General features: G+C 36.0%; 1 protein-coding gene across 1 annotated transcript in view; it reads right to left on the bottom strand.

Moving 5' to 3' along the window:
- Window positions 1-26,080, bottom strand: part of SMURF2 (SMAD specific E3 ubiquitin protein ligase 2) — a 123,952-nt gene that overhangs the window by 35,246 nt on the left and 62,626 nt on the right. The window contains exons 2-5 of the mRNA XM_055328571.1: window positions 21,312-21,350; window positions 14,908-15,016; window positions 5,521-5,654; window positions 2,558-2,623 (exon numbers count right to left, since the gene is read on the bottom strand). Of these exons, the coding sequence (XP_055184546.1) occupies window positions 2,558-2,623; window positions 5,521-5,654; window positions 14,908-15,016; window positions 21,312-21,350 (348 nt within the window). The remainder of the gene's footprint in view (window positions 1-2,557; window positions 2,624-5,520; window positions 5,655-14,907; window positions 15,017-21,311; window positions 21,351-26,080) is intronic.

Here is a 26,080-nt window from a genome sequence, read left to right on the forward strand (position 1 = left end):
AGGTGACATGGTAGCATAACTCTCCTCAGTGAGTATCAACAAAATATTCTATGAAAACTGTACTAGAAACAGTATTTACCAGTTTTTATACAGAAAAGCTACATGAAATGCTTACCCAGATATAAACACTATAAAAACTATGTATTTTCTCATTAGCTTTGTTCAGAATAATATTAAGGCTCAAAATGAAGGATTTTATGAGCTTCAACTCCAGACTGCTGTATTACAAAACACCTAAGCAATTTTTAAGTGGGTTTGTATTTTTAAATGGCCTAATCCTAGCAATATATAAAATGAGTCACAGAAATACTATGTTTATAAGAACCCTTTCCAAAGCTTTAAACATCAGAAATAATCTAAATATTCAGCAATAATGGACTAATTTATTTACCCACCATGGACTGCCACACAACATTAAAAATGCTATAAAACTTTATCCATGAACAACAACAACAAAAGATGTGCAAGACAGATTAAAACAGGTAACTTAAATTCTGCACAGTGTAATATCATTTTAAAAAACAACAACAGGGACGCCTGGGTGGCTCAGCAGTCTGGCACCTGCCTTCGGCCCAGGGTGTGATCCTGGAGTCCCAGGATCGAGTCCCACACATCGGGCTCCCTGCATGGAGCCTGCTTCTCCCTCTCCCTGTGTCTCTGCCTCTCTCTCTCTCTCTGGGTCTCTCATGAATAAATAAATAAAATCTTAAAAAAAAAAAAAAAACCACCACCACAACAAAATACATCATTTTAAAAAACAGAAAAGGTATATGTATCAAGGTAATGACAATGATGGCATATTATAGGTGCTCCTTATGTTCTCTGCCTATAGTTTTATTTGATTTGATCTTAACAACAACAACAACAAAAAAAAACTCACAAGAAATAGAAAGAACTGAGTAACAGTTTCAAATGTAAGGGAAAAGATTTATAATCCTGAATCAGTCGTCACAATTTGGGAGATTTTTCTTTAAGATAATACTCCAAAAAGAGGATAAAGCTAAGTGCCCAAAAATGCTTACAAGTTTCAATGTTATAATAGCAACAAAATAACATTAAAGTCCAGTGATTAAGTTATGATATATTGATAAAATTCATCCTTTAAAATCATTAATTATAAACACTAATAATGGTTACAGTAAGTGCAACAAAAGTTTTATATTCACTGAACCAAAATCATAAAAAATATATATACACATAAGTGTATATAAAATTATTAGAAAGGGATAAATATTTCTTAAAGTTAGTATTTTAACCTTCTTTTCTCCATTTTCCAAAAGGATGTTATATAAATCTATGTATGATTATTTGTAAAGATCTAATTCAGCAAAAACTAGAACTTATTCTGGGTTGGTTTTTTTTCTTAACTTACTCCATTTTTAAATGGCAGGATCATAGCATATAATGTTTGAGTCCAACGTATCTCTACTATGAAAACCAATTCACACAAAAGTTTCAAATTTAAACACACACATTTTAAAGTAAAATATTCCTTTTTTATACAGTATACTCCACAGGTTTATTTTTAATTGCTGACAAAAAAAAGTCTGCTGTTTTTATAAATGCCAACTTATACATCTACTGCAACTATTTTGTTACTACTGGACATTAGTTGGCAAACGTTACATAGCATACCAAATCAAATAAAGTAAGAACAATCACATTTAAGTCTTACATGCCAGCATTTACGTTTGAGTTTTTTACTCCCTTCTCAATCTATGAATGACAGGAATTCTTAATAAGGCTGTAGTGTATATACTTCCCTGTGATAACTGTAGCAGGGCTTTGTTATGTTGCTACTCGGGCAATTCACTATGAATCCAATTCATTCTCTTGGAAAATGAAGCCCTTCAAAAGTAACTTCAGTAAACTAGAATCTGATAGGTTCATAATGCAATCAACTTATCCTAAATTCTGCTCTAGAGAGAAGTGGTAAGGTTCCAATAATGTTTTCTTCTTTATGAAGCCTCAAAGGTGCCCATCTCAGTGCCTACACCACACTATATATCTTGATTAAAGTTCAATCCATCCATCAATTCTTCAGTCTCAGGAAATTTTATATAAAACCCTTCCTCTGAGTCAATTCAAGATAGTACACTAAGTGCCTTATGAGTAAGATAACAACTTCTCCCTTTCTCCAGTGTTCTACTATCATGCCTCATATCCTTTTCAATTTGCACAGATTATTTTAAAACTGTAAAACATTAAACAAAGTTTAACAGAATATTCTTACTCAAAAACCAGTTTAAGAATTATTTTTAGAAAACTTTCATATAACCTATAAATTCTGTCTTTAAAAGAATGCCTAAATATTAGGAGTCTCTTTTTTATTTTTTAACATTATTTATAGTTCAAGGTTTTTATTTTTAAATTAAAGTAGCCTACAACCTGGATCCAGTTTGAAACATTTTACAGGACATATTTAACTCAAGCCAACACAATAAAGCTATAGTTAATGTACTAAGATTTAAAAGATATTTAGAGTTTAGGTCAGTCTGAATGATGCCAAAATTTCATGTGACTTTAAATTCCACATAATTTTAAACTCCACACTTACCTACTATCTGTCCTCTAACCGTATCATTGTCATTTGGCCCAAGTTTGCACAGATCCAACCTCTGATCTATTTCAAATCAACAAAAAAAGCAATTAAAAATAAGCTGGTATCAGAGCTTCCAACAACTATAGGGGATGGTAAACTTGCATAATCCAATGGCAATCAGGCCTATCATTTAAATAATTAATAATGTTTTAAAGATGAAACAAATGCTTAAAATCTCTAAGTGAATTTATAATTATATAAATGTTTCAACAAAATTGTGATAAATTCAGATTTCAAAAACCATAAGGCACTGGCATATACACTGCCAACATGCAATTACTTTTTCTCCAAAGGTTTCAGACCACTTTGAGTCTTGGCTTGTCACTTAATAGTTGTTGTTCTTAAGCAATTTTTCCCTGAGTCTTGATTTTCTAACATATAATTGAGGTACCTACTTAATATTTTAAGGATCAAATTAGGTAATTATGTAAAACTTTTAGCACAGTACCTGGCATATAAACGTTAGCTATTACCACTGTTATATTTTATCTAACCATTTAAATGACTTCCACACACACAAAGTAAGTATTAATAAGAAGCTGAGTCACTTCTACTACTCATTTAGGGGCAACTCATTTATTCTTTCATGCCTTATCAATAGAACAGGCCTGACACTGACCTGGCCAGTTACAGTAAGGAACAGTGTCACCCACAGCACACTGTTTTTACTCTGATTATAGCACTTAAAACTAAATTCTTGTACAGCTATATGCCATATGTCTATTTAAAGAAGTTGTAAATTGATAAAAGGGGGAGACCATACATTAGTCTTTGTATTCTCCACTCCAAACTGTAAAACACTGTATCAGCATGCTCAATAAATGTTTGATAAATTAAATATTAATCAAAAAGGTCAAGTAAATCAATGCAATGAAACACTCACAGGCAGCTGAAAGAAAAATCTGTGTCCCAAAAACTACAGTGCCTAGCTATCTAGCCAAAAATAGACATTTTTCTCTTTGCAAAATAAATGGACACTGTGAAATCCACTATCTAGTGGACTTCTGCAAAGTAATTCCTTCTCTCTTGTTCAATCTCTCTAAATGCTGCCTCCTTCCTTTGCCAGCAGGCTCTTGCCCTTGCTTTTCAAAGGAAGGATCCATTCCTTTTCACCTTTATACCACCAGGGTTCTGTGCCAGTACCTGGCACATTAAAGATTCAATAAATGTTGGCTAAATTAAAGCAGAGATAAGGTAGTACATGTGGCCTGTAAGTCTTCAGTTTGCCTGCTGGGTTGGGTAATAAAACAGTTCGTTTGTATATGCTAGAACTTTACCAATCCTAACATCCTCTATTTCCTGTTGGGTGACCCTATCAAGTCAGAAATACAAGAAATTCTCAGATGCCTTTAATTTCCTCCAACTCAGAACTGTTGGCATAATTTTCTCCCTTTTTCTTAACAATATTTATATATCTAGACTGTGATATCATACTACATTAAAAGGGATCATCTCTTGGGCAGTCCGGGTGGCTCAGAGGTTTAGCGCCGCCTTCAGCCCAGGGCCTGATCCTGGAGACCGGGGATTGAGTCCCATGTTGGGCTCCCTGCATGGAGCCTGCTTCTCCCTCTGCCTGTGTCTCTGCCTCTCTCTCTCTCTCTCTCATGAATAAATAAAATCCTTTTTTAAAAAAAAGGATCATCTATTAATATATCTAATATTCAAAGCTAAACTTGCTCTTTATTTTATCAATTTCTTTAAGCTAGATTCTATGTGAATTTTTTGTTTAGCAGACTCATCTGGGCTAAAATCCCATAACAATGCATGACTAGCGATATTTTTTATGTTATATAAAAAAGAATTCTGGGAGGGCACCTGGTGGCTCAGTGGTTGAGCATCTGTCTTTGGCTCAGGTTGTGATCCCAGGGTCCTAGGATCGAGTCCCACATTGGGCTCTCCCACGGGGAGCCTGCTTCTCCCTCTGCCTATGTCTCTGCCTCTCTCTCTGTCACAAATAAATAAATAAAATCTTAAAAAAAAAAAAAAAGAATTCTGGGGATGCCTGGGTGGTTCAGCGGTTGAGCATCTGCCTTCGGCTCAGGGGGTGATCCGGAGTCTCGGGATTGAGTCCCACATCGGGTTCCCCACAGGGAGCCTGCCTCTGTCTCTGCCTTTCTCTCTGTATTTCTCATGAATCAATAAATAAAATCTTAAAAAAAAAAAAAAGAATCCTGTGGAAACAAAAAATTTTGTTGAAAAAGACATTTTCATCTATGTCCCAATGAAAATAACCACCCAAAAGATGCTTTGTCACCTAGTTTCATGAATTATGCATATGCTAATTAAACTTGTCAATCCAATATGGAAATCATTTCTCATGTTTGACCTTGGCCTGATCTTCTAAACGCCCAGGCTGGTGGAAAACTAAGCTATAATTAAGTAGTTAATACAGCTGTCTTATACTCAATGCCTTACCTTTCCAGAATGTTTAATTTTTTTCACAGTTTTATATATTACTCTTTATGTATCACTCTAATAATTCCCCTTTAACTGCCACCTTAAACACTCCAATCACCTAAATAAAATTTACTTTATCTCCTAAATCCACCAAAACCAGAGAAGGGTGCTAAGAAATTAAAAAAGGCATACATATTCTGACACCTTTCTTTTTACCCTTGGATATCAAATCTATCCTAACACTTATAAATTCACTGCATACTAAGCATCAGCTCTGATTCAGTTCAAGTTTCACATATTTTAAATGTTTCATTCTTTTTATAAAGTCCATAAAATAAATTTAACCAAGAATTTTTACCAATGTTTCCAACATACACAGGAAGTTAAGTTCCTGGATTCCCTGCCTCCCCCCAAAACACACACACACACACACACACACACACACACACACACACACACTATATGTATATATATATATATTTTTTTTTTTTTAATTTTAAAAAGCACCCGTATCTACTCACAACCAGTGTCTTTGAGGCGGTTGATGGCATTGGAAAGAAGTCGAACACAACCCAGAAATCCAGCACCTTGTTTTTTATGGATCTTCTTGTGATTCCACACACTGATCGTGACTGAATCAGATTTTCCAATATACCTAAAACACAACATGATTGAATGAGTGATGTGACAACTATAAGCAATTAGTATAACATTTTTCTTTTGCTTTTGTAATCTAAAGTCACAAATACTTCAGAGTATGGCTAAATACTACAAAATATTTTTTGAGTTCAATCAATCCCACAGGATTGAATTTAAATTTTTAAAAAATCTTAAAAGTAAAATCTAAAAGTTATTTTTATTATATCCTTCATCACATCTGCCACTCTCAGTCTGGGTAACAATTTTTGTTAGTAAAAAAACTATTTTAGTAGCTAGTGTCAAATAACACCAAGGGAGTTTCCAATATTTCTTTCCAAGAACAAAAATCTCACATGAACCTTTATCACAGTCACATTTTAAAAACATTTCAAAGACGTAACCTATTATCTCAGAAAACACTCGCTTAGTTTTCAAGGGGCATTGTCAAGGCTGACAGACCAAAAATCTGACATACCTGTTATGTTTTAAAATGCGGCAGAACAAAGGCTGATTGTAACGCTTTTCCCCTGCTTCTTCCCTGTATGCAGGCCTTGAGCGAGCAGGACTCTTGCAGATTTCACTTCACTGCCTGCAGACAAGCAGAGCAGGGAAAAGCGTTACTACACTTGTCTGTGCATACACCTGCAAGTATGTAAAAGCTCTACCACAGCCAATTGTTCACATGTTGCCATCCCATGCAAAAATATAATAAAATAAATAATTATATCAGTAGAACCCTAACTAAATTTCATTGTCTCTAAGTGGTCAAATTTTTGGTCCAGCAACCTTGATCTTAAAGTACTTTGTCATTCAGTAAAGCAGTAGTATCAGAAAATTCACCTAGTATATAAAAAAGCCAAAACCACTTAAGTGAGAACTAAAACTTAACTGAGAAACAGGGAAGCCACACTTGGGATCCCACTGTGCTTAAAGCATGCCAACCCCTGGACTTTTAATTATGCAAGCTAATAACATTCCCTTTTTAAAAATTAAGCCAATTTGAATTTCATTGCTCTTGCCTGCAAATGAAAAACTCTGGGCTAAAATATCCAGTACGCATGCACTAATTTTTAAATAGACCTAACAGACCTAACTTGGCAAGTATCTACTGCATGATATGTCAAAATTCTAGAATCAGAATCAATTATTAAACAGCTGAATCACCCCAAGCCAAGCACTAAAAGAAAAAAATCACATTAAATCCATTTCCCAGCTGGTAAGCTTGATATACAAGTATGATAAAATACTGATTCCCTCATGCCTAGAAGAGTCCACCACTGTGTAAGCATCCTGTCAGGAGGCTGGCTGTCAAGACCCAGAGACCTTAAGAACATACACTGAAAACAGTTTGTGTCCTTGAACAACTGAGAGAGTGAATCGTCTCCCTGCCAAATGGAACTTTTATACAAAATTCATTACTGTGACTGTATGAAGCTACTGAAAATCTGAGGTTGCCTATTATATCAGTTAGTCTGCTCTAATCAATACAGGGGGCAAAATCATAAAGGGCCTTGTCAACCATGGTATGACCTAAAGGTCCACGTGAGGCTGGAAATCAATGGGGATGTGCAGCAGGAATAACAAGATTTGAAATATGTTTTAATGAGATTGCCCCAGCTGCTGTGTTGAGAAAGACCATAGGAACAAGGCTAGAAAAGCAAGGAGTCAAAGGAGGGGTCAGCAAACCAACTCTGTGAGCCAAATACAGCAAAGCATAGGATACAGTGAGATTTCATTTTTTTCAAGTACATTTTTCAAGTACATTTCAAGTACATTTTTAAGTTTTAAGGCCATATTATAAATATTTAGAAAGTCTACATCTCTTCATTCACATTTCCACATTACCATTACATTAGCATCACATTAACATTACCACTTTTCTAACATAAAGTCATCATTTCTATTTGCTGGATCCACATACAAATAATGATGATTCAACAGGGATTCTAGCCCATACCATTGGAGAGGCCTCTCCTCCTATATCCCACTGACCTGGCCACCCAGGAATCTCACTCAAATCACCTATTAGCACATTAGAATCATAGCAAGCTCTGGTCTGTAATCCCTGCACAGAATCCCTGACAAACCAACAAGTTTAGGTATAGATACCCTCTCTCCCAGGTCCAACATGAAGCAGCTACTAGGGATGAAACCTCCACCCATGCCAAAGATTTGTCACTGCCGGTCTGCCAGGGAGGAATGTAGAGGCTACTTTTGGGCAACAGGCTTAAGCATTGGAAACGTGAGTAAGGTCAAAGGGGCCACAGTGACTACTGAGCTGAATGCAAATAGGCTCAGCAAGAAACCCACCTGAAAATATCCATAGGCCTTAGCTGACCAATGGGCTGCTTACAACTGGCAGAGTTACCAAAAAAAGAAAAATTTATCTGTTCCCAGACCTCTTCACTCCCCTGTTAACTACAGCCCCAAACCATTGCCTCCTGGCAGAGTCTCTCCTTTGCTATCCTGCCCACTGCTCCCTCACAGAGTATTCAGTAAACTTCTGTCTCCTTTGTTCTGCCTTGGGTGAATCCTCTCACTGCCTGTGAGAGGCCTCTACCCCATCAGGTCACCCAACACTCCAGTGTTGGAACTAGTCTCCTGGACATCCTTGCCTCCCTCTAAGCCATTCTTCCCACTATAGCCCAAGCACCCACTCTTGTATATAAACATGATTATAGCATCTCCCCCACTTAAAACCCTTTCATAGCTCTCCACTCCTTTTAAGAGAGGATTCAAACTTACTAGTAGGCTTTCAAGGACCTTCATGAGCTGGCTCCTTCCTGCTTCTTTTTGCTTGTCCTATGCCATACTCCCTGTACATGAACTCACTAATGTTGCCCCTCCAAAGTGTTTTCAGAGTCATGATCCCTTTCACATCTGGGTCTTCACACAGGCTGCTTTTGCTTAGAGTTGTCCCACTTTTCCTTTTTCAAATAACTCCTACTTAAGGTCTAAGACTAAATGCCATTTTTTCTAGGAAGCCGTCCTTAACTCCTAAATTCATATAAAGAAAGAAATTCTGCATATTTTTAGAGAACCTTACACGTCCCCATATTCTTATCTCACTGTTTATAATTCCTATTCACTTGTGTTGATATTACCTGTTTCATTCTTCCTATCAGTCTTCTAACGTAGGCCTTACTGCAGTCATCAATGGAAACTGATGCACAAGGGGTTAAATATTGAGCTAATGCTCACACAAGCAAGCTGTGGAGGAGGGAAGTCAAATACTTCCACTTCTATCACCTACTTTTTGGTTCCTATTTATCTGCCTACCAACTTGTAGTTATTGAGCCACAGCACTGAGGGGCATACACAAAAGCCTTATTCTGAGTTATCTCTAGGTATCTCAGTGTTTCAGTAGTAGAAACATGACATTTGTTCACATGTGATTTATAAAGTCAAATTTAAGTACTGACCAAAATCCAAGCTGAGCTGGGTACTTTAGGGTAGTTCTAGCACTAATTGTCTAGAAGTAAGTAGGTGAGATGTCAAGCATAAAGGTTTGATAGGAGATCTAAAACTCATTTTTGTAGGTGAGTCAAATGGAACACTTTGAAAAAAAACTGAAACTGATGAAGGGTGAAGTCTAAAGCTTAAAAGGCCAAAGACTTAAAACTCAGGATATCAGGGTAGTTAACATGTTTATAACATAAGAAAATGCTGACAAAATGGTAATGGTGTAGAAAGCAGGTGATAACAGAATTAACAACCTGGAGAAAACAAATCTACACCTGATTTCAGGGAGAGACAAATAAGAAACAAGACTATTACTGCTTTCAAATCCCTGAAATATTTCTGAACTTGTAAGCCTGTTGACAGTGATAGTGGGGCTGAAACAAAGATTGGTGAAAGTACTAAAAGGAATGGAAAGCCCTCCTGAATCCCCTCCCTGATCCAATTCATCCTCAATCCTGGCAGAGACCTAAGGTTTATTCTCTGAAAAGGATCTAGAGGATCTATCTATCTCTGAGGGATACTAGACACAGCTGAGGAAGGAGATAGAAGTCCATAACAAAAGCAGAAATATTAAGAAGAGGTTAATATGGTCAATAGAGACACTCCTAGCATCCTTACGCTATTTAGCATTGGGAACATTAGCATCCAAGAATACATATAGTACCCAAGAGGGAAAAAGGAGAATTCTGTGCAATGAAATTGTCACAGTCACACCTGATACCCTCATGAGTGGACCAGCTCTAGCCATGGGAACAGAATTTCCAATCAACACCAAAGTGCCTCCCCTTAAATATAAAAAGATAGAAATCCAAATCAAACTAACAGAAAAAAAAGGAACTCTAATAATGAGAGGCAACAGAAGAGAAGAAAACTCATTTCTCTTAATAGAGAAGATATTGTATCCAAGAAATAGGAAGAAATTATGAAAAAAAGATATTCAAAAAGCAAAGTGATCTTGGAAGCTAAAAATGTGAAAGCAGAAATTACAATAAAAAGTATGTTGTTAAACTAAGTTGGGGAAACAGCCCAGATATTTCATCACAGTTTTTAATTTTTTATTAAAACAAAAATGGTTTATTAAAAACAGAAAGGGCACCTGGGTAGTTCAGTCAGTTAAGTGTCTGAATTTGGCTCAGGTCATATCTTAAGGTCCTGGGATCAAGGCTTGTGTCAGGCTCTTGCTCAGTGGGGAGTCTGCCTGTCCCTTTCCCTCTGCCCCTCTCCCTATTTGTTCTCTCTCTCTCCTCTCTCTCTCTCTCTCTCTCTCTCTCTCTCTCTCTCTCCAATAAATAAAGAAAATCTTTAAAAAGAGAAAATATGAAAGAAAAGAAAAGGGCAACTAAATGATGATGAATTCATAAGGGATAACATCCAAAATAACAGGAACATCCAAAAGTTCCAGAAAAGGAAAAAGAGAGAAAATAGAGGGGAAATCAACCATAAATACATAAAGACAGGGGGGCACCTGGTTGGAATATGCAACTCTTGCTATCAGGGTTGTAAGCTCAAGTCCTGTGCTGGGTGTAGAGATTAAAAATAAGATATTTTAATTACTTACTAAATAAATAAAAATTTTCCCATAACTAAAAAGTATCCACAAGCAGGAATTTCTCTGATATCAGCCATATCATCTTTCTAGATAGGTCTCCAAAGGCAAGGGAAACAAAAGCAAAACTAAACTATTGGGAGTACATCAAAATAAAAAGCTTCTACACAGAAAACAACAAACAGAACTAAAAGACAACCTACTGAATGGGAAAAGATATCTGCAAATGACATATCCAGTAGAGTTAATATCCAATATATATATAAATAACTTACACAACCCACACCAAAAAAAAACCACATAATCCAAATAAAAAACACACAGAAGATAGGAACAGACATATCTCAAAGACATACAGATGGCCAAAAGACACATAAAAAGATGCTCAACATAACTCATCATCAGGGAAATACAAATAAAAACCACAATAAGATATCACTCCACATCTGTCAGAATGGCTAAATCAAAAACTCAAGAAACAAGTGTTGGTGAGGATGAGGAGAAAAAGGAACCCTCGTGCACTGTTGGTGGGAATGCAAAATGGATCAGCCACTATGGAAAACAGTATGGAAGTTCTTCATAAATTTAAAAACAGAGGGGTACCTGGATGGCTCAGTCAGTTAAGCATCCAACTCCTGATTTCGGTTTGGGTTGTGATCTCAGGGTCATAAGATTAAACCCCATGTTCAGCTCTGCCCTCAGCATGGAGTCAGCTTGAGATTCTCACTCTCCCTCTGTCCCTCCCCCAGCACTCGCTTCACTCTCTCTCTCTCTCAAAAAAATAATTAAAAAAATAGAACTATCCTACAATCTAGTAATCAGACTACTAGGTATTTATCCAAAGTATGCAAAAATACTAATTCAAAGGGATATGTACCCTGTATTTATTGCAGCATTATTTACAATAGCCAAATTATGGAAACAGCTTAAGGATCCATTGAGACATGAATGGATAAAGAATGGAATATTATTCAACCATAAAAAAGAATGAAATCTTACCATTTATGACAACACAGATGGATCTAGAGAGTATAAGTATAATGCTACAAAATAAGTCAGTAAGAAAAAGATAAATATCGTATCATTTCGGGCAGCCCAGGTGGCTCAGCAGTTTAGCACCGCCTTCAGCCCAGGGTGTGATCCTGGAGACCCCGGATCGAGTCCCACGTCAGGCTCCCTACATGTAGCCTGCTTCTCCCTCTGCCTGTGTCTTCGTCTCTCTCTCTCTCTCTCTCTCTCTCTCTCTCTCTCTGTGTGTGTGTGTGTGTCTCTCATGAATAAATAAAATCTTTTAAAAAATATCGTATCATTTCACTCATATGTGGAATTTAAGAAACAAATGAACAAAGGGGAAAAAAAAGAAAGAGAAACCAAAAAACAGATTCTTAATTACAGATAGTTACCATAGGGGAAGTGGCGGGATGACAGGGATGGGACAGGTGAAAAAGATAAAGGAGATTAAGAGTACACTTATCTTTTTTTTTGGAGAGAGTATAAGAGTGAATGGGACTGAGGGGTAGGGAGCAGACTGAGAGGGAGAGAGAATCTTAGGCAAACTCCATGCCCAGTACAGAGCCAATGCAGGACTCAATCTCATGACCCTGGGATCATCACCTGAGCTGAAATAAAAAGTTGGACACGATCTACTGAGACACACAGGTGCCCCAAAAGTACACCTATCTTGATGAACACTAAGATATGGAATTGCTGAATCACCATATCATACACTTGAAACTAGTATAACACTGTACATTATACTGGAATTAAAATTTTTTTAAAGAGTTTATTATCCAGATTAAAAGTTCCCAATACAGGGCAGCCTGGGTGGCTCAGTGGTTTAGCACTGCCTTCTGCCCAGGGTGTGATCCTGGAGACTCAGGATCGAGTCCCACGTCAGGCTCCCTGCATGGAGCCTGCTTCTCCCTCTGCCTGTGTCTCTGCCTCTCTCTCTCTCTCTCTGTCTCCCATGAATAAATAAATAAAATCTTTAAAAAAAAAGTTCCCAATACATATCTAGTACTATGTAACATATATACCAAGATCATCATCAAAAATTTAGTATCAGACACAAAGAGAATATCCTGCAATCTTCCAGTGGAAAACAATAATCAAGAAGACCAAATTCAGATGCCATTAGCAATACTCTAAAACTGCACTGTTCAAAAGGGCAGCCACCAGCCACATGGAGCTATTGAGTACTGGAGGCTAGGCCAAATTCAGGCACTCCATAAGTGCAAAACAAACTCCTCTAAGATCTCAGAGACTTAGCTTAAAAATGTTTTTTTTTAATCTATTATTTATTTTAAAATAATTATTATATTGATTTTATGTTGAAATAAGGGTATTTTAGATATACTGAACTAGATAAAATATATTTATTGAGCCTAATCCTTTTTATTAGCTTTTTAAAACTTCTTTTTTTTTTAATTTATGATAGTCACAGAGAGAGAGAGAGAGAGAGAGAGAGAGAGAGAGGCAGAGACACAGGCAGAGGGAGAAGCAGGCTCCATGCACCGGGAGCCCGACATGGGATTCGATCCCAGGTCTCCAAGATCGCGCCCTGGGCCAAAGGCAGGCGCCAAACCGCTGCGCCACTCAGGGATCCCTTATTAGCTTTTTAAAATACAGTTCTAGCAAATTTAAAATTACAGACAGCTCCATTTGTGGCCTACACTGTATTTCTACTCAGCAGTGCTGATAACCTGTAAGACAATGGAACATTGTATTCACAATTTGGAAAGAAAGTGATGTGTTACCTAGAAGTTTATATTCAAACTATCAATCAAGTGAGAAGACAAAGTATAATTTCAGATAAGATCTCAAAGAATTTTCCCTATCTCTGTACTCTTTCTCAATGAAAGATAGACTTCACCAAAACAAGGAATATAGTCATTGAAGCTAGAAGAGACAAAGGAAATTCCCAATGTAATGATAAAGGCAAGTTTCCAGACAACCGTGCAGCAGGTCTTAGACCAGCTTAGACTACCAAACCAGATTGGAGGAATAGGACAAAGATTTTAGGAGGGATATCTCCAAGAAGAAAATAAAGCCAGCGAAAGAGCTCATGTGGTTGAATATATGCAGAAATGTTCAGTCCTGTAGGAGAGTTTGGGAATTAATTAATAAGACAGAAAACTAAGCAAATGACAAAGTAAGATAGTTACAACCACAGAAAAACAAAAGAGGTCAAGAAAGGAAATGTAATCATTGCACACTACATGACTCAGTTATGAATAGTTACATGATCATAATGTAAATATAGAACAATGATTTAACCAGGAAGGTTCATATAACTATACTGGAGGGTTGGGAGAAAGAAGGGCCATGTGGGTATTGTGGGAGTAAGGATGAGAGAGATCAGTTATAAAAGCTAAATTTTCTTGTAGGGTAGGAAATGTAAAACTAATACCTAAAGCTGAAAGTACATATACACTAAATCTCTCTCTGCATTCCTCCTCCCTCTTTCAATCCATACACAGAGAGAGATATATAAAATAAGCATGTTATCTAGAAACAGAAGAAAATACCAGAATAAACTGTCAAAGTTACTCAAAGTAGTTACCTTGAGAATGGGAATCAGGAAAAAGATGGGGCAGCACACTGCATTTTCCCATTAAAAGACTTATAGTATTATGAGCCTTTTTAGGAAGTTACATATACTACTGTAATTAAAATAAAACTGGAGGGCAGCCCAGGGGCTCAGCAGTTTAGCACCGCCTTCAGTCTAGGGCGTGATCTGGGAGATCCAGGATCCAGTCACACATCAGGCTCCCTGCATGGAGCCTGCTTCTCTCTCTGCCTGTGTCTCTGCCTCTCTCTCTCTCTCTCTCTCTCTGTGTGTCTCTCTCATGAATAAATAAAATCTTTTAAAAAATAAAACTGGAAGAAAGAAACCATCCCTACAAAAGCAAAGAGAGTGCCTATGAGTGCACCCCAATTATGACTTCTATTTTTATACTCATAGTCATTTATATTCATAATTTGCCAAAAGTAAATACCTTTATTTAACTGAAAAAAGATGGGTTGTGGTTGCTGTATACTGCATATACATTTTGTTCTCCACAGGCTTATTAAGGGCACTTCATCTTTCAAAACCAGCTACCACTAAGCCAAAGTACCTTCCCATTAGGTTTTATATCCCTTCATGAAGACCAAATTATACCCCAGATCAAACTCTGATCATTTTCAGTGATTCTTTTCAAAGACTATATAAAATAATATTGATTCTATGTTTCATTTCAAATGAATCATTTAAACCTACAGGTCATAATGCTGATTCCATTTTGGATCAAGTGTATTCTTCACAGTATCTGTAGAATGGCATTGCCCAGATCCATCAACCACCACCTTAGCAAATGGATCAGGAAGTCCTGTGAAAAAAGGGAAGAATTTTTTTTTAATTAAAGAATATTCTGACATGGAAAATAGAAGATTAATTGTATAAAGCTTACCATTTGCTACAAGATTATCTCATTCTTCATGAAAAGTTTAACATTTAGCTATAAATCAAAGTGGCCCATTTTAAACTAAAATTAAAGTTAATTCTAGAGGTGCCTGGGTGGCTCAGTCAGTTAAGCACGGCTTTCAGCTCAGGTCATGATCCCAGAGTCCTGGGATCAAGCTCCATATCACCTCCTTGCTCAGCTGGGAGCCTGCTTCTCCCTCTTCCTGTGCTGCTCCCCCTGCTTGTGCTCACACTCTCTCTCTCAAATAAATAAATCTTTTTTTTTTTAATGCCATGGAGGAGAGGGGAGCCTGAGAATAAACAAGTGTTTGTACTGATTATAAAGAATACACTTTTAATACTATGTCAGGCACTAAGTACTTTACAAATATTAAATCTCTTATTCTTCACAATAATCCAATGGGGTAAATACTACTATAATCTCTACTTTGCTGATGAGGAAACTAAGGCACAAAGAGGTTAATTAACTAGTCCAAGGACAAACAACAGCACATGACAGAGCCAGGTTCTAAAGTTTGGATTTTTAAACCCATGCATGTATAATCTCATTCTTGATTTCATGCTTTACCCACTACGCTGTTATACCTCTCATTTACTATGCAGTTCAAAAATGAGTACAAGTAAAAGCTTAGAAAAACAGGAAAACAGTTGGAATTTGAACAGTAAATCAAGACCTTTTTTTTGGGGGGGGGGAGACAGGATTCATTTGGGCTTTAAAGGACAAACAGGAAGATTGCTGAGAAAAGTATGACAACATTGACAATATCTGAAGGGCTCTCAGTCATCTAACCAAATCATCAATGCTAAGGTGTAAAAGTAAATACTGCTGGTAAGTGAGATTAAAAGTCAGAAAATGACTTAAGTAGGTAACAGGGAGCCACTTTAGGTTCCGAAGCATGGCTGTAAATGCATGGTTCTATTTTTCCACTAGTGGTATTCAGCGTGGACTGGGAGAAGGAAAGGTAGGTACAGAGACCACCTATAAAGCTGCTGTAAGTTTCATTCAGCAGGATATAAGAAGAGTAAATTGAGTAGACCCTGCACGAGGGAAATCACATAAAAAGGAAAATGACAGTGAAGTAAGCTACTCTGAAAGATCTAATATGAGTTTACATGAAACTAGAGTCAAAAATGACACTACAGGGGCACCTGGGTGGCTCAGTGGTTGACTGTCTGCCTTCGGCTCAGGGCATGATCCCAGGGTCCTGGGATTGAGTCCCACATTGGGCTCCACACAGGGACCCTGCCTCTGCCTGTCTCTGTTTCCCTCTGTGTCTCTCATGGATAAATAAAATCTTTTTTAAAAAATATGACACTACAGTTTTCAGCCCTAAGTAACAATGAGAAGATTGGTCCTTTTGGGGGGAAAAAAGTTAGAAGGTAGAACTAAATAAAATGTTAAAGAGACAAAAATGACAATTTAGATATTAGACATATTGAGATAGCAAATAGACAGCTAAAAGTACCAGAACAAAATGTTGGTAAGTGTTGGTAACTGAAGAAATTTTACACCTTGATATCTACACTAACATTTTTTTAAGTCAAGATACCAATGTGCCAAGACTCAAGGCCAGGCAGAAATTGCATCATCAGTTCCCCAATTCTATAATTCTGTGCTCTGTCAACTTCAAATAAGAGAAGACTAAAATTTACAAGTGTTAAGTATTTAAGAAGATATTTGGAAGTTAGGGTATTGATATATTTAACTATATTATTGAAATTTATTGCTATTCATATTATTTCAATAATACCTAATCATTTTTAAATGTGTTTAATGGAAAAGTACTTTTCATACTTCAATAACATTGTTATTGATATCAAACAATAACATTAAGTATTTTTTTTTAAAGATTTTATTTATTTATTCATGATAGTCACACAGAGAGAGAGAGACAGAGAGGCAGAGACACAGGCAGAGGGAGAAGCAGGCTCCATGCACCGGGAGCCCGACGTGGGATTCGATCCCGGGTCTCCAGGATCGCGCCCCGGGCCAAAGGCAGGCGCCAAACCGCTGCGCCACCCAGGGATCCCCAACATTAAGTATTTGTAAAACATAATGCCTTCAATAACATTAAGTATATTTTCCTGGGAGGAATCCATTCTTTCCTGTTCTTTTGAGCCTACAATCTCAACAAACATATAAATGTATATTTGCATGCAAAAACAAAAAACAAAAAATTGCACTACTAGCTTTCCTTTTAGATGTTTAACTAGTTACAGAATTAAGGACTAAGGAAAACAACTTTTTCACACAAAACCACTAGGCACGGAGACACCTGGGTGGCTCAGTGGTTGGGCGCCTGCCTTCAGCTCATGTTGTGATCCTCGAGTCCTGGGATTGAGTCCCACATCGGGCTCCCTGCAGGGAGCCTGCTTCTCCCTCTGCCTGTGTCTCTGCTCTCTCTCTCTGTCTCTCATGAATAAATAAATAAATCTTTAAAAAAAACACAAAAACCAAAAAACACTAGGCATGGCTTCCAAATGCTTAAGTATGAAACTCTCAGTCCCAACCTCCTAAGTTTCTCTTCTGTTAAATAATACAAAATACAAGCTCTCTACCCTAACAACAACAACAAAAATACCTAAATTTCAACTTACCTGATTATATTATTCTACAAACATTTAACTTGAGAGCCAGGTTACTGTGATGTGGTCAAAAACTATCAGTTTTCTGAAGTGAGTGAGACCTCTAGTGGTAAATATAAAGTGGCTAATGTGTGTTCTGTATTTTAAAAATCTTCTCAATTATCTCCATCATTTGAGTCATAAAAAAAGCTAAAGCTCAAGACTTCCTCACTACACAAATGCACTTGAGCTGCAAATAATAATGAAACAAAATTTCAACTTAGAAGTATACTACTTTCCAGAGAAAACAAAGTTGTTGTTGTTGTTTAAAAAATAAACAAAAAAACAGGGCTTGAACACACGACCGTGAGATCAAGATCTGAGATCAAGAGTCTGTAATACTTAACCAAGTGAGCCACCCAGGGACCCCTAAAGCTTTATTTTTGATTGGTGGAAGAAAAAAATATTTATACCATTATCTTGGTTCTGAGTGACTTCAATTTGGCCCGTATTTACTGCATCTTACCACAAATCTTTTATTTAAATGTTGCATAAAAGAGAAAAAATATATGTATTGATGAAAACATTCTCTAAAAACAGATAATGCATAAACAGATATGTGACAAAATTACTGGTAGAATCTCGATGGTGGATATTCACTACAAAACTTTCTACATGTTCCCATATGTTTAGACATTTTTCCCTCTAAAATTCTGGGGCAAGGGGAAGTGACTTATTTTTTAAAGCCAGTAAGTATCCAAACAATTCTAAAAAGTGAGTTAGCAAAACTTCTCAGCAATGGTAGATACCCAGAATAAATAGTATTATCTCATATTATACAAGTTATTCTACAAGACAACACTTGGCAGTGTATCTTTTCCTGTAATTAAATATATACACAATATATTTCATAAGCCTATAGTCGTGCTTGATATTAAAATTTACTTTTCTCATTCAACATGATTTAAACCTCACTACAAGTAAACACTTTATATTTTGGTATCAATGATAATTGCATTCTGATCAATAATCAGACACTAACTCAAATTTCATTAAGAGATTTAGAAGTCAACGTGGATGGAACTGGAGGGTATTATGCTGAGTGAAATAAGTCAATTGGAGAAGGACAAACATTATATGGTCTCATTCATTTGGGGAATATAAATAATAGTGAAAGGGAATAGAAGGTAAGGGAGAAGAAATTGGTAGGAAATATCAGAAAGGGAGACAGAACATGAAGACTCCTAACTCTGGGAAACGAACTAGGGGTGGTGGAAGGGGAGGATGGCGGGGGGTGGGGGTGAATGGGTGACGGGCACTGAGGGGGGCACTTGACGGGATGAGCACTGGGTGTTATTCTGTATGTTGGCAAATTGAACACCAATAAAAAATAAATTTATTATTTAAAAAAAAGAGATTTAGAAGTATTATAATTCTTTCTCTGGGTTTAATGTGGGCAACCTTCAACTTATAAACAGACCAAAGACAGATGTAAACCTACTATAGCAGAGGTTGTTCCCACTGTGAACCCGGGAGATAGTCCATCCCTGGCTGAGTGCCTTCTGAAGGCCTCAGGATTGGCTTTCCTGTTTCCCTTTCCAGAGCCATCAAGTGTTTCTTCCATTCTGGTTTTAAAGATAATCATAAAAAAAAAAAAAAGATAATCACATAGTTTCCCCTAATATATCTTATCTCTAGAGCAAACTCACAACTCTTAATAATTTTTATTAATTTTTATTCCTACACCAATGAAAAAAAAAAGAGTTTCTTCTTTTTTTTTCCCCACCTACAACTTAAGGGCAGATAAAGATTATAGTAGTGCTAATAACTGGCTCTCTGAGCTCTACCAAAAATTAAAGTAAGATTCCTCTAGATTTCCTAGGAAAACTGAGACAAGGATATCTGGATATTTTACTGGAGAAGCTGTGTCTTGGGACTCTGAAGGAAAGAACGAACTCGGGAAGGAAGGCTGGGAGACAAAAACGCAAGATTTTATCTTTAAAACCAGAGCAGAGGGGATCCCTGGGTGGCGCAGCGGTTTGGCGCCTGCCTTTGGCCCAGGGCGCGATCCTGGAGACCCGGGATCGAATCCCATATCGGGCTCCTGGTGCATGGAGCCTGCTTCTCCCTCTCCCTGTGTCTCTGCCTCTCTCTCTCTCTCTCTCTCTCTCTCTCTCTGTGACTATCATAAATAAATAAAAATTTAAAAAAAAATAAAAAATAAAACCAGAGCAGATATCTTGGAGAGTACAGAAGCACAGTAAGAGTATGCACTTCTCATTTGCCTCCCTTTTTCCTTGTCACCTGCCTATCTGATCCCATTTGCAACTCTGCAGTACTACTGAGATAAATCCTACCTCAAATCAACCTTTAAGAAGGGTAAAAAAAGTATATACATTGATTACTAGGGTTATTAATGACAGGGATGAGATAAATAGTTCAGCAAAAGCCTGTGGAGATAATATTTGGAGGAAGCATGGAAAAAGACCAGTGGCCTCTGCTTTGCTGGGATATGCAGTAGAGTGGAGAGCACATGGTACATAAATTGGACACTGTTAAAACTTTAACTATGTCCCAAATTATCCTCTTTAACTCCCTTCCCATAAAAGCACAGACAACAGAAAATTTTCTAATTATATAGGTTTATAAGATGTTATTTTATAAACTTTAATTCTGGTTTTCTCTAGAAATTTTAGATGAAAATTTCAAGTGAAATGAACTTAAGTAGGATTTTAAAATGCATCAAGCGCTTATTACTTCTTTTAATCAAAGCCTGAAAATTAAGTAATATCATACTAAACTAGCACTCACAGCTAGTTTTTACTGGCTGGTAGAACTTGAATTTTTAAATCTAATGAATATTCTCAAATTATAACTTCAAATATTTTACATATAAAATTCTGTTGGCTTAGAGTTCTTTACTAAAAATTCTATCATTTTTACTCAATTATTTATATAGATATATATATTTTTTACTCAATAATTTAAAGTCATTATGAGATACCTCACAGGGTAAAAGATTCTAAACACACGTGAGGGGTTCTTCCCAATCCTCCTTCACAAAACTTAATCCTAAATAAAGCCACAAAAAATTTCTGACAACTTATTGGCAAAGAGACTGCAAATATGGGAACCAAATGTCTGCTTTGGAATCTGAGACATAAGAGTATCTATGATCGAATGTGGCAGAGATTTCTTTCCTACACTCTGGAAATTCCAAGCAGGCTGAATGACTTCTCTACTTTCCAAGGAATCATAACTGCCTGAATAAAATTTCCTATAAAATGTTAGAAAAGAAAAAAAAGTTTTTACAAAATAATCTCTACCTTTTCTAGAAATCTAGTAGTACATGCACACCTTCGATATACTTTAAACACATATACACATTCACACACACATTTCACACAAATATGTGTAAGAGGTGGATATGAGGAAAGGGACTAAAGCTAAAAAGGCACAAAATCCAAAAAAAAAAAAAAAAAAAAAGTGTTGCCAAAAGGCTCTGAGCCAAAGCATTCATAAAACAGTACTGAGTATGTTTTTGAATAGAGAATTTTCACTAAGCCAGACAATCCTGAAAATGTTATCCAAAAAGTCTACACACTACATACAAGATTTAATGTTAATTTACTTACGGAAAAAATCCTTTTTCACCAAGTTTTTTGCACAGAGTACTGTAAAGGAAACAAAAAAATACATGAAAAGAATTAAAATGGTTAAGGCTGCATTGTCAAAAGGTTCATTTTAAAACATTGAAAACACCAGTGAATAATTAAACACTAACTACAGCAAAGTTTGAAGTATGATCACAAATTTTTATTAAAGACTAGCAAAAGACAGCTGAACTGGTAGTTGCAACTTCAACAATGATCACCAGTAACAGCTGAGGGCCAGAAAGTTTATAAATCTTGTATTCTAATAAGAACTGACTTCCAATCAATCTTCTATCAAAATTCACCTGAAAGTAGCTCAGTGAAAAGAAGAAAACAGTTCTAAGGAGGAAATACGTAATTTCAGATTAACATATATGCTTTTTAAATGAAATAATTTTATACTGATGAACATAAATAAGATATAGCTTTCTTGATATAGATGAGATTTTTTAAAAAGTAACATTGTTATTTACTCTCCATCCAACTCCACAGAAATTTTACAAGCGATAAATTACCTTCTCCTAAATCACCAGCTCAGTGACAAGACAGATTAACTGTATCTACCAAAAATTGAAAGTTAATATATTGAGCTAGGTACCCCAAATCCACATCCTCTGAATTACCCTGCATTAAAATTATTACTTTTATGGTGATGCACAACCTTGTGAATATATTAAAACCACTGAATTGCAAACTCTAAAGGGGTGAATTTTATAGTATGTGATTATATGTCAATTAAAAGTTAGTGCTTATGTAGAGTTGTAAACTTTAATTCAAACTTGTTACAAGAGAAGGGAAAATATCAAGTTCCATATACTTATGACTTATAAAAAATCTGTAAATGTAATGTTTGGTTAATTTCTACCACTTCTACTCAGTTTATATAGTCTGTTCAATTAATTACAACTATTTAAAATTTAGTGCATAAAATTCATTTAACATAACAAACCTCAGCAGTAAGTCTAAATATAATCACTATAAAAGTTCAAATAAAAATCATTTTGAAGACAGATGCCATTGCAAATTAATAAAATTATTAAGTAAGCACAAGATACTAATTTACTAGTCAGTTTCTTAAGCCTTATCTTAGAAAGTTTTATTTTTAACAACATAAACCCTCAATCATGAAAACTAAGGGCCATAACTAAGAGTACTAAATCACAAACTGGATTTATTTTTTTTAATTTTTATTTATTTATGATAGTCACACAGAGAGAGAGAGAGAGAGAGAGGCAGAGACACAGGCAGAGGGAGAAGCAGGCTCCATGCACCAGGAGCCCGACGTGGGACTCGATCCCGGGTCTCCAGGATCGCGCCCTGGGCCAAAGGCAGGCGCTAAATCGCTGTGCCACCCAGGGATCCCACAAACTGGATTTAGAAGAACTTCTCCCTAAACCTTCATTATCAACCATATAAGCTGAATAGAATACTCAGGATCAATACACATACAATACATACATGAATCCAAATTATAATCTTCAGTATTGGTGACATGATGTTTTTTGAACCACCATCCTACAATCCCAGAATTGAAATGATTTGGCATTCTACTTTAGAGAAACAGAAAATATATCTGAATTCTCCAACTTCCTATTTATACCTGTACTAATTATTGTTTTTTAAGGAAGTATAGTTAACATACAGTGTTATCTTCGTTTCAGGTGGACAATATAACGATTCAACAACTCTATACGTTACTCTCAGTGATCCTCACGATCATTCTTAATTCCCTTCATCTATTTCATATTTCAGTCTTTCCCCACTGACCTTTCTCTCTGACCACCACCAATTTGCTCTCTGTTAAGAATCTGTTTCAGTTCTTTTTTTCCTAAGTTTATTCATTTCTTGAATTCCACATAAGTGAAATCATATAGTATTTACCTTTCTCTGACTTATTTCATTTAGCATTAAACCTTCTAGGTCCATCCATGTTGTTGCAAGATCAACATTCTTTTATATGGCTGAGATCTCATTCTTTTATATGGCTGAGTAATATTCCTTGTACATCTTTATCCATTCATCTATCAATGGACACTTGGTTGCCTCCCTACCTTGGCTATTGTAAATAGTGCTGCAATAAACATAGGAGTGCATATATCTTTTCAAATTAGTGTTTCCATTTTCTTTGGGTAAATAACCCAGTAGTGGAACATATGGATCATATGATAAGTCTATTTTTCCTCCACATCCTCACCCACACTTGTTATTTCTCGCCCTTATGATTCTAGCCATTCTGACAGGTACGAGGTGGTATCTCATTATGGTTTTTATTTACATTTCCCTGATGGTTAGTGATGTTGAACATCTTTTCATTATCTATTGGCCACCTGCATGTCTTCTTTGGAAAAATGTCTATTCAGATCCTCTGCCCATTTTTTAATAGGATTATTTGTGGGTTTTGCACATTGAATTGTATAAGTTTTTTTTTTTTTAAGATTTATTTATTCATGAAAGACACAAAGGGAGAGGCAGAGACATAGGCAGAAGGAGAAGCAGACTTCCCACAGGGAGCCTGATGTGGGATTCAATCCTGGATCCTGTGAACCAAAGGCAGATGCTCAACCACTGAGCCACCCAGTCATCCCTGAATTGTATAAGTTATTTATATATTTTGGATATTAACTCCTTATCGAATGTATCATTTGCAAATATTTTCTCCCATTCAGTAGGTTGCCTTTTTGTTTTGTTGGTTTCCATTGCTGTGCAAAAGCTTTTTATTTTGGTATGCTCCGAATAATCTAACTTTGCTTTTGATTCCCTTGCCTGAAGAAACATATCTAGAAAAATGTTTCCACAGTCAAAATGTTCCCACAGTAATGCCAAAATTATTGCCTGTTTTCTTCTAGAAGTTTTACAGTTTCTGGTCTCACATTTAGGTCTTTAATACATTTTATTTTTGTGAATGGCATTAAAAAATGATCTACATTCATTCCTTTGCATGTGGCTGTCCAATTTTCCCAGCACCATTTGTTGAAGAGACTGTCCTTTTACCACCATATATCCTTGCCTATTTGGTCATAGATTAGTTGACCATGTCAGTGTGAGTTTATTTCTGGGCTTTCTATTCTTTTCCACTGATCTATGTGTCTATCTTGTGCCAGTACCATACTGTTTTCATTACTACAGCTTTGTGGTATATTTATCTTGAAATTTGGAACTGTGATACCCCTCTAGTATTGTTCTTCTTTCTCAAGATTGCTTTGACTATTCAGGGTCTTTTGTGGTTCCACACAAATTTTAGTATTATTTGTTTTAGTTCTGTGGGAAAATGTTGTTAGTATTTTAATATGGATTGCACAAAACCTATATACTGTTTTGGGTAGTATGGACATTTTAATAATATTGGTTCTTATAATGTATGAACATGGAATATCTTTCCATTTGTACCATCTTCAATTTCTTCTATTAATGTTTCATATTTTGTGGAGTACAGGCCTTTCACCTCCTTAGTTAAGTTTATTCACAAATATTTTATTCTTTTTGGTGCAATTATAAATATTGCTCTATTAATTTCTTTCTCCTACCTCCTTAGTGTATAGAAATGCAACAGATTTCTGTGTATTGATTTTTTATTCTCCAACTTGACTGAATTCATTTTTCAGTTCTAATAGTTTTTGACGGAGTCCATAGGGTTTTCTATATATAGTATCAGTCATGTCATCTGAAATAGTCAAAGTTTTACTTTTTCTTTACCAATTTGGATGCCTTTTATTTCTTTTTCTTGTGATTGCTGCAGCTAGGACCTCCAGTGCTATGCTGAATAAAAGTGGTGAGAGTAGACATCTTTGTCTTATTCCTGATCTTAGAGGAAAAGCTCTTAATTTCCCCCCCTCAGGACCAGATGGACCTAACAGATATATACAGAACTTTCTATCTCAATAAACATTATTTTTGAGTGCACATGGAACATTGTCCAGGATCCAGGATAGATCACAGGTTAGGCCACAGAACAAGTCTCAATAAATTCAAAAAAGACTGAAATCATATGCATTTTTTCCTACCACTACAGAAATCAGTCACAAGAAAAAACCTGGAAAGAACACAAATATACAGAGGCTAAACAGCATACTACTAAACAATGAACGGGTGGACCAAGAAAACAAAGAGGAAATAAAAAAATACATGGAGGCAAATGAAAGTGAAAACACAATGGCCCAAAATCTCTGGGATGCAGCAAAAGCTGTTCTAAGAGGGAAGTTTATAGCAATTTAGGCTTACCTCAAGAAAAATAAACAACCTAACCTTACATGTAACAGAGCTAGAAAAAGAAGAACAAAGCCTGTTGAAAGAAGGGAATAAAAGTTTAGAGCAGAAATCAACAAAATAGAAACTAAAAAAAAAAAAAAAAAGACAAAAGCTCAATGAAACTGGGACCTAATTCTTTGAAAAAATAAAATTTTATTTTATCTGGATAAAATTTTAACCAGATTCATCAAGAAAAAGAGAGAACTCAAATAAAATCAGAAATTATGAAAAAGAGACAACCAACACCACAGAAATACAAGGGATTATGAGAATATTATGCCAACAAATTGGGACAACCTAGAAGAAATGAATAAATTCCTAGAAACACAGAACCTTCCAAAACTGAATCCGGAAGAAACAGAAAATTTGAACAGACCAAGTACTCATAAAATTAATAATAATCAAAATAATCAAATTTTGATAATAATCAAAAAGCTTTCAACAAACAGAAATTCAGGACCAGATGGCTTCACAAGTGAATTCTATCAAACATTTAAAGAAGAGTT

Source organism: Nyctereutes procyonoides, unplaced genomic scaffold, assembly GCF_905146905.1.
Source record: "Nyctereutes procyonoides isolate TBG_1078 unplaced genomic scaffold, NYPRO_anot_genome, whole genome shotgun sequence".
Lineage (NCBI taxonomy): Eukaryota > Metazoa > Chordata > Mammalia > Carnivora > Canidae > Nyctereutes > Nyctereutes procyonoides.